The 10,185-nt window shown below is 48.8% G+C and overlaps 1 protein-coding gene across 1 annotated transcript in view; it reads left to right on the top strand.

The window, feature by feature from the left end:
- Positions 1 to 3,269: 3,269 nt before the first annotated feature.
- TIAL1 (TIA1 cytotoxic granule associated RNA binding protein like 1) overlaps positions 3,270 to 10,185 on the top strand; it is a 53,288-nt gene continuing 46,372 nt past the window's right edge. The window contains exon 1 of the mRNA XM_077455472.1: positions 3,270 to 3,429. Coding sequence (XP_077311598.1) covers positions 3,401 to 3,429 — 29 coding nt within the window. The 5' untranslated portion in view covers positions 3,270 to 3,400. The remainder of the gene's footprint in view (positions 3,430 to 10,185) is intronic.

The following is a 10,185-nucleotide window of genomic DNA, read 5'->3' as shown; positions in this document are numbered from 1 at the left end:
TCTAAAAGAGATACTGTCTCATCCACTTCCTCCTCCATATTGCTTACCTCCATGTCTGCAAACCAAAAATGGAGATCTGTGCATTTCCTGTGTGTTTTTATGTAATTTCCTTTATGTAAATCTATTTTACTTGAGCAGATAAAAGCGGCAAAACTCACGTAGAAACGCTCAAAGAAGTGCCATGTCACGCTAAGATGCTCAAATCGAGCATTTCCATTCATTTCTATGAGAATACAAACGCTCCAAAAATACCCAAATCTGCCCGATTCGAGCGACAAAAAAGGGTCCAGAACTTGTTTGAGCTTTAGGTGTTCGGCTTCAGCTGACTTGGAGTGGAGATCTGAACCAACTTCATAGAGAATCATTGATTTTTTTCCCCTCAAGCGTTTTGTAGCTTCAGGCTTCAAACTACAAAATGCTCAGGTGTAAATGGGGCCTAATGCTGGGCGTTAATATTGCGTCCGCTGACACCAATGCTGGGTGTTAATATTGCGCCCGCTGACACCAATGCTGGGGGTTACTAGTGCGTCCGCTGACACCAATGCTGGGGGTTAATAGTGCGTCCGCTGACACCAATGCTGGGGCTTAATAGTGCGTCCGCTGACACCAATGCTGGGGGTTAATAGTGCGTCTGCTGACACCAATGCTGGGGGTTAAAATTGCGTCTGCTGACACCAATGCTGGGGGTTAATATTGTGTCTGCTGACACCAGTGCTGGGGGTTAATATTGTGTCCGCTGACACCAATGCTGCGGGTTAATATTGCGTCCGCTGACACCAATGCGGGGGGTTAATATTGTGTCCGCTGACACCAATGCTGGGGGTTAATAGTGCGTCTGCTGACACCAATGCTTGGGATTAATATTGCTTCCGCTGACACCAATGCTGGAGGTTAATATTGCGTCCGCTGACACCAATGCTGGGGGTTAATATTGCGTCCGCTGACACCAATGCTGGGGGTTAATAGTGCATCCGCTGACACCAATGCTGGGGGTTAATATTGTTTCCGCCGACACCAATGCTGCAGGTTAATATTGCGTCTGCTGACACCAATGCTGGGGGTTAATATTGCGTCCGTTGACACAAATGCTGGGGGTTAATAGTGTGTCCGCTGACACCAATGCTGGGGGGTTAAAATTTTATCTGCTGACACCAATGCTGGGGGTTAATAGTGCGTCCGCTGACACCAATGCTGGGGGTTAATATTGCGTCTGCTGACCCCAATGCTGGGGGTTAATATTGCGTCCGCTGACACCAGTGCTGGAGGTTAATATTGCCTCCGCTGACACCAATGCTGGGGGTTAATAGTGCGTCTGCTGACACCAATTCTGGAGGTTAATAGTGCGTCTGCCAACACTAATGCTGAGGGTTAATATTGCGTCCGCCGACACAAATGCTGGGGGTTAATAGTGTGTCCGCTGACACCAATGCTGGGGGGTTAAAATTGTATCTGCTGACACCAATGCTGGGGGTTAATAGTGCGTCCGCTGACACCAATGCTGGGGGTTAATATTGCGTCCGCTGACACCAATGCTGGGGGTTAATAGTGCATCCGCTGACACCAGTGCTGGGGGTTAATATTGCGTCCGCTGACACCAGTGCTGGAGGTTAATATTGCGTCCGCTGACACCAATGCCGGGGGTTAATAGTGCGTCTGCTGACACCAATGCTGGAGGTTAATAGTGCGTCCGCCAACACTAATGCTGAGGGTTAATATTGCGTCCGCCAATACTAATGCTGAGGGTTAATATTGTGTCTGCCAACACCAATGCTGGGGGTTAATATTGCGTCCGCTGACACCAATGCTGGGGGTTAATAGTGCGTCCGCTGACACCAATGCTGGGGGTTAATAGTGCGTTTGCTGACACCAATGCTGGGGGTTAATATTGCATCCGCTGACACCAATGCTTGGGGTTAATAGTGTGTCCACTGACACCAATGCTGGGGGTTAATAGTGAGTCTGCTGACACCAGTGTTGGGGGTTAATATTGTGTCCGCTGACACCAATGCTGGAGGTTAATATTGCATCCGCTGACACCAATGATAGGGGTTAATATTGCATCCGCTGACACCAATGCTGGGGGTTAATATTATGTCCGCTGACACCAATGCTGGGGGTTAATAGTGCATTCGCTGACACCAATCCTGGGGGTTAATAGTGCATCTGCTGACACCAAAGCTGGGGGTTAATAGTGCGTCCGCTGACACCAATGCTGGGGCTTAATAGTGCGTCCGCTGACACCAATGCTGGGGCTTAATAGTGCGTCCGCTGACACCAATGCTGGGAGTTAATAGTGCATCTGCTGACACCAAAGCTGGGGGTTAATAGTGCGTCCGCTGACACCAATGCTGGGGCTTAATAGTGCGTCCGCTGACACCAATGCTGGGGCTTAATAGTGCGTCCGCTGACACCAATGCTGGGAGTTAATAGTGCGTCCGCTGACACCAATGCTGGGGGTTAATAGTGCGTCTGCTGACACCAATACTGGGGGTTAAAATTGCATCTGCTGACACCAATGCTGGGGGTTAATATTGCGTCCGCTGACACCAGTGCTGGGGGTTAATATTGTGTCCGTGACACCAAAGCTTAGGGTTAATATTGCGTCCGCCGACACCAATTCTGGAGGTTAATATTGCGGCCCCCATTGGATGTGAAAACTTGTCCTGTAGCCCTCAGGTAATTTGAGTTTGAGACTCCTGGCCTTGATGACCTTGTCCTGGCACTGCCTACAGGCGTGTAGGGCAGCCCATTCCTTTGAATGAGCTGCTCTACAGTCTACACGTGAAATACATGGAAAAGAGGTCGCGTACCCACTACAAAAATGCACCACATTCAACCGCGTGGTGCTTCACAAAAATCTGCTCATTTGCAGATGAATCAGGGTGTCGTTAACAATTAATGGCACCACCACGCATCTGCTAAAAGGCAGCACTTTCATGTAATTTTGCGCATTTGTTCCTGACATGCAAGATGTTAACCATGCCTCAGAGAAAATGATGGGTTCTTTATTTGTGTGGTGGGTATCCAATGTGTCCACTGCTGTATAATGTACACAGTACAGGTGTATATGCACGTACACACGATATATGAGGTATATAATGACGTGTGTGTACATTTTATAGGTTCTTCTATCATATACACAGCTCCCTCCTGCTCTTCTCCTCATTTACAAGCCGTGGCGCTGTTGGCGGGGCTCGTACCCTCGGACACAGGAGCGCGCGGCTCACATGGGTGACGTAGCAGCCGGGGCGTCGGGAGCGTGCGGTGGTGATGCGCCTGCGCGGTGGGCGGCCTCTCTCTGACTGGTCACCGCTGCGGCCGCCATTTTCCTCCGGGCCGGACGGAGCTAACCCGTATTTCCTGCACCGGGAGCCTGCACCCTCCCCCCCTCCCGGCCAACATGGACGACGACGGGCAACCCCGCACCCTGTGAGTATCTGGAACACCCACTGCCCGCCTTAGGGGCCCCTCTTACAGTGTAGCACCGGCTGCCGGGGTCCCCGGCCTCATAGTGACGGTTTTGGAATATTGCCTGTATGTGTGGTGGGGAATGTTCAGGGCTCATGGCTTACTTCATACCGCACAGGGGCCCTATGTGGTCTGTGCTACCACACATTGAGCAAAGGGCACCGGGCCTGCTTCCCATTGTACATGATCCCATATGGTGCAGTCAGGACACGTTCTACAGGGGCGCAGCACTATTTCCAGGGCCCCTGGTGGTGTATAGTCTGGGTTCTCAGCCTGGAGCGTATTGTACCGGGTGGGGGTCTGCAGGCCTGGCGCATATTGTACTGGGGGGGGCAATACGGCCTGGCGTGTATTGTACTGGGGGGGGCAATACGGCCTGGCGTGTATTGTACTGGGGGGGCAATACGGCCTGGCGTGTATTGTACTGGGTGGGCAATACGGCCTGGCGTGTATTGTACTGGGGGGGCAATACGGCCTGGCGTGTATTGTACTGGGGGGATCCGCAGGCCTGACGCGTATTGTACCGGGTGGGGGTCCGCAGGCCTGGCGCGTATTGTACCGGGTGGGGGTCCGCAGGCTCGGAGCGTATTGTACCGGGTGGGGGTCCGCAGGCCTGGCGCGTATTGTACCGGGTGGGGGTCCGCAGGCCTGGCGCGTATTGTACCGGGTGGGGGTCCGCAGGCCTGGCGCGTATTGTACCGGGTGGGGGGGTCCGCAGGCCCGGCGCGCATTGTACCGGGTGGGGGGGGTCCGCAGGCCCGGCGCGCATTGTACCGGGTGGGGGGGTCCGCAGGCCCGGCGCGCATTGTACCGGGTGGGGGGGTGTCCGCAGGCCCGGCGCGCATTGTACCGGGTGGGGGGGGGGGTGTCCGCAGGCCCGGCGCGCATTGTACCGGGTGGGGGGGGGTGTCCGCAGGCCCGGCGCGCATTCTACCGGGTGGGGGGGGGGGGTGTCCGCAGGCCCGGCGCGCATTGTACCGGGTGGGGGGGGTGTCCGCAGGCCCGGCGCGCATTGTACCGGGTGGGGGGGGTGTCCGCAGGCCCGGCGCGCATTGTACCGGGTGGGGGGGGTGTCCGCAGGCCCGGCGCGCATTGTACCGGGTGGGGGGGGTGTCCGCAGGCCCGGCGCGCATTGTACCGGGTGGGGGGGGTGTCCGCAGGCCCGGCGCGCATTGTACCGGGTGGGGGGGGTGTACGCAGGCCCGGCGCGCATTGTACCGGGTGGGGGGGGTGTCCGCAGGCCCGGCGCGCATTGTACCGGGTGGGGGGGGTGTCCGCAGGCCCGGCGCGCATTGTACCGGGTGGGGGGGGTGTCCGCAGGCCCGGCGCGCATTGTACCGGGTGGGGGTGGGGTCCGCAGGCCCGGCGCGCATTGTACCGGGTGGGGGGGGTCCGCAGGCCCGGCGCGCAATGTACCGGGTGGGGGGGTCCGCAGGCATGGGGGGGGGGGTCCGTAGGCCCAGCACTATTTTCAGGGCCCCTGGTGGTATAATCTGGGCTCCAGGCCTGGCGAGCGTATTGTACTGGGGGGGGGGGGGATGTTATATTCGCTCTTTCCAAAACTTGAGTCATGGATTGCAGAATTTCACTGCTGGAAATAATTATGTAAAATATATATTCTGTTTTGCCCAATGATGGATTTGTTAGGAAGAAACCATAGTCAGGTCATATTCAGATAATGATTATTCTTTGGGATAATACATCATTCACATAGGTGTAAATAATGCTGTGTACAGCTTGTCGTTTTGTGTGCAGCATCAAGGCTATGGCCACATTCAGACTGCTGTTCCTGGCAGCATAGTATGCAGCCTCCCACTGTTGCCTAGCATCCTTGGTTGCTAGGACAAAGGTGGCCACTGTTTGCTAGAATGCAGGCATTCAATACTGCCTAGCATCCTTGGTTGCTAGGATGCAAGTGGACCATGGTGCTTTGCATCCTTGGTTGCTAGGATGCAAGTGGACCATGGTGCTTTGCATCCTTGGTTGCTAGGATGCAGACTGCTGCTGGTTTCTAGGATGAAAGCATCCCATGCCGCCTAGCCTCCATAGTTGCTAGGATGCTGGGAGACCCTGATGTCTCGCTTACTTGGTACGTAGGCCCTAAGTTATTGGACGCATGTTTCCTAATTCGCCTAGCATCATTGGTTGCTAAGATGTTGTTGGTCTTTGATCCCTAGCATTTGGCCCTTGATAGCTAGGGCGCAGGCATCCCATGTTGCCTATCATCCTTGGTTGCGAAGACATTGTTGGCCCCTGATGCCTAGAACCTTTGGTTGCTGGGTTGCAGGCATCCTATGCTGCCTAGCATCCTTAGTTGCTAGGAATCTGCAGACTCTGGTTGCTAGGACATTGGTGGCCCCTGATGCCTAGCATCTTTGGTTGCTAGGACACTGGTGGCCCCTGATGCCTAGCATCTTTGGTTGCTAGGACACTGGTGGCCCCTGATGCCTAGCATCTTTGTTTGCTAGGACACTGGTGGCCCCTGATGCCTAGCATCTTTGGTTGCTAGGACACTGGTGGCCCCTGATGCCTAGCATCTTTGGTTGCTAGGATGCTGGTGGCCTCCAGTGTCTAGCAACCTTGGTTGCTAGGATTCAGGCAGTCCCTGGTTGCTTGGCGACCTTGGCTGCTGTGATGCAGGTGGGCCCAAGTTGCTTGTGCCACCTAGCATCTTTGGGTACAGGTTGCTGGGATGCAGGTGGACCATACTACCTACTTGAATGCTAGAACACAGATGGCCCCAGTTGCAATTTCATGGTGTAGGGCCCGGAGAAAGGAAGCACATCCTGAACATGGGGACCAGGCATCTCGCACTCCTATAAGTGTGTCAGATGCAGAAGGGTTGTCCGCAGAGATCGGAGGATTAAATATGAACCCTTTTCTTTGCTGACTATTCTGTTGTAAAACTATGTTCAGCTATTGACAGTCTCTTTAATGATTCACCACGTAATATTTGCTTTTCAGGACTGCTTCAGTTTAGATTTTTTTTGTTTTTGTAAGATGACCATATGGTTTTAAAATCCAATATTTTTCGATGCAAAAGGTTTTTAACCCTAATGCATAGGATGCATTAAAGTAAAGGACTTTCTGCCTTCAGAACCACTTATGCCATGGACACACGACCGGACTATTCGACGGTGAAGTTCAGACGGAATGAATCCGTCGCACAATTCGATCGTGTGTGGTCTTCATCGGACCTTTTCTGTCTCAAAATCTGATGGACTTTAGAAATGGAACAAGTTTCAAATCTTTCCGCTGGAACCAGTTACTATCGAGAAAACTGTTAGTCTGTATGCAGGTCCGACGGACCAACAACGACACAAGGGCAGCTATTGGCTACTGGCTATCGAACTTCCATTTTCTAGTCCCGTCATACGTCATCGCGTTAAACGATCAGACTTTGGTGTGGTCGTGTGTAGGCAAGTCTGTTTCAGCGGAACTCCGTCAAAGTCCATCAGAGTTCATTCCAACGGAAAGTCCAGTTGTGTGTACGCGGCATAAGAAGTAAGATATACTCATGTCATTTTTAAAGTGACACTAAACTCCGGTTTTAAAAAGCTAAATTCAATCCATTTATATATTCTTAACTCAGAAAAGTCCCTTCTGCTGCTCTCGGCCTCCATCAAATCTCCTCTGCCTTTTTTTTTTTTTGTTTGTTTTTGATTTTTTTGCTGCTGTGATTTGACTTTCTTTTAGAGGGTGGCAAAGTTTGTTCTCCATGGTCCCACTGTATGCAGGACTATGGAACTTGTGTGCATAGAGCAGTGCCCATGACCACAACTAATATGCCCTGCTCGTTCAAACAGATGGGAAGACGATTGGAAAGGGTAGGAGCTCACAGTGGATTCTATAAGGAGGCCAAGTAGTAAGAAACCATTTAATATAAATCCGATTACAGGTATGTTAAAGAGGAAGTAAACCCTGATGAGTTTACTTCCTCTTTTTTTCCCTGCAAAGGTAAAGCATAATGGACTACTATGCATCACATAGTAGCCCATTATGTGTCACTTACCTGACACAGGAGCCAGCGAAGTCGCGCTGTCCCCTGTAGTCCGCCGCATCCATCTTGCTGGTGGCGTCTCGCAGCTCCGCCGCTGTCATTCGGCGAAGCCGCGATGACGTCACTCCCGTGCATGCGCACGGGAGTCGACAAATGCGGCAGCTCCATTTTTGGAACTGCCGCGTTCAGTGCGCCTGCGCACCGCTGTCTACGGCGCATGCGCCGTAGACAGCGGTGCCCGTTTTCGGGCAAATATCTCCTAAACCATATAGGTTTAGGAGATATTGCTTGGACCTACAGGTAAGCCTTAATCTAGGCTTACCTGTAGGTCAAAGTGGTTTGTAAGGGTTTACAACCACTTTAATAGTGTTTGTGTATGGAATATTTTTGTAGAATAAGGATATCAAGTGTTACTTTAGGAGTTTTGGACAGAATAGATGAAACATTTTTCTTAAAATAATTGGTGTTTACAATTGCGACTCAAGTCATAATGTAATTAAGTGTTATTAAAGATGACCTTTCCTTTTCAGCCTGCAGCTCTGTCATTTTCTGTAAAATGCAATATGGCAACTTGGAGGTGTACACAGAGTACAGAACACCCCTCAGATATGTCATAGCCTGCTTGTCTAATTGGCCCACTGATTTTCCCACAAGTCTACACTAAAGCCGCATACACACTATTAGATTTTCTGCAGATTTTTGTCTTCAGATTTACCAAAACCATATAATATGAGGTCAAACCTTTACATTTCTATGCAATCAGGCAGGCCCTTGCACTACATGGTTTTGGTAAATATGAAGACAAAAATCTGCAGAAAACCTAATAGTGTGAAGGTACAAGTCAGATTTTTTTTGGCATCTCCTGCAACAAAAACAAACGATGCCAATTTTGGTGAAATACTCCCAAAGAGAAATCATGTATAAAGGAATGCAGACCCTGCCACTTTCCTCAGAGCCATGCAGATGCAGCAGCTGATAATTTTAAAACCACTCCCGTACAGATTCACTTAGCACATGAATACAGAGAAAAAAAAACAGCTATTCACAATAACAAAAAGTAGGAATCTGCCACAAAGTTTGTTAAATATCCTTGCAGTGTACATTGATTATCAAAAGGGGGATGTTTTTCACAACAAAGTGGATTTATTTTTAGTTCTTGTTTAACCACTTCTGCTCTGGAATGTTTTACCTCCTTCATGACCAGGCCATTTTTTTTGTTTTGCAGTTAGGCACTGCACTATTTTAACTGGTAATTGTGCAGTCATGCAATGCTGTACCCAAATTAAATCTCTATCATTTTTTTTTCACACAGAGGTGTTGATTTACTAAAACTGGAGAATGCAAAATCTTGTGCAGCTCTGCAAAGAAACCAATCAGCTTCCAGGTTTTATTGTTAAAGCTTAATTGAGCAAGCTGAAGTTGGAAGCTGATTGGCTGCCATGCACAGCTGCCCAGATGGTACAGTTTTAGTAAATCGACCCCATAGAGCAGGGGTGCTCAACCTGTGGCTCTCCAGCTGTTGCAAAACTACAAGTCCCATCATGCCTCTGCGTGTCATGCTTGTGGCTGTCGGAGTCTTGCTATGCCTCATGGAACTTGTAGTTCCGCAACAGCTAGAGAGCCACAGGTTGAGCACCCCTGCCATAGAGCTTTCTTTTGGTGATCACCACTGAGTTTATTTTTTGCATAATGGATGTAAAAAAAAAAAAGATTTTTTCATAAATTTTGGCCAAAATATATTCTGCTACAAGTCTTGTAAAAAAAAAAAATCCCAATAGGTGTAGGGCTGCAACTAATGATTAGTTTCATAATCGATTAGTTGGCCGATTATTGTTTTGATTAATCGGTTAATAACCTTAAAAAAAAAAAAAAAAAAAAAAGTCTGGTGTATAATTTAGTTAATATGTAAATAAAAAAAAGGCAATTTATTCTTAAATATCTCTATGCAGTAGTAAATATAAATAACCAACTATATGGTTAGGGAGCAAAATATCTAATCCACTCTGAGAATGACAGACAGAAGAGATATACTGTATATATATATTACAGGGGATATATACTGTATATAATAGAGGAGAGAGATACTGTATATACCGGTACTATTAGAAGAGATATACTGTATATACCATTAGAGGCTATATCCTATTAGAGGAGAGAGATACTGTATATACTATTAGAGGAGAGATATACTGTATATACTATTAGAATGTAAATTTAGTAAATATCATCAGACTCATTAACTTTAACCCCATTTTGTTACTTGCCGATTAATCGATTTATGAAAATAGTAATCAATTAATTTCATAATCGATTAGTTGTCGATTAATCGATTAGTTGTTTCAGCCCTAAATAGGTGTATATTGCAGGGTTTGCGTGAAAGTTATGACATCTAAAAACTAGAGGATATATACTGGAATCATTTTTTTATATATAAAATATTTTTTTTTTTTATACTACTAATGGCAATTAGCGACTTATAGTGGCACTGCGATAGTGCAGCAGTCAATCTGACACTGACTGACTGCTGCTGGAGAAAACTGACAAACATCTCCAGTGACACTAATACAGTGATCGGTGATAACACCATACACTCACTGTACTAATGACACTGGCTGGAATAGGGTAACATCTAGAATGATCAAGGGGTTAAAGTGGTTGTAAACCCTTACAAACCACTTTGACCTACAGGTAAACCTAGATTAAGACTTACCTGTAGG

The sequence above is a fragment of the Lithobates pipiens genome, unplaced genomic scaffold (genome assembly GCF_037356315.1).
Source record: "Lithobates pipiens isolate NorthernLeopardFrog02 unplaced genomic scaffold, aLitPip1_a1.2 Scaffold_25, whole genome shotgun sequence".
NCBI lineage: Eukaryota > Metazoa > Chordata > Amphibia > Anura > Ranidae > Lithobates > Lithobates pipiens.
The sequence above is the reverse complement of the archived record's forward strand: the minus strand, read 5'-3'. Positions and strand labels throughout refer to the sequence as shown.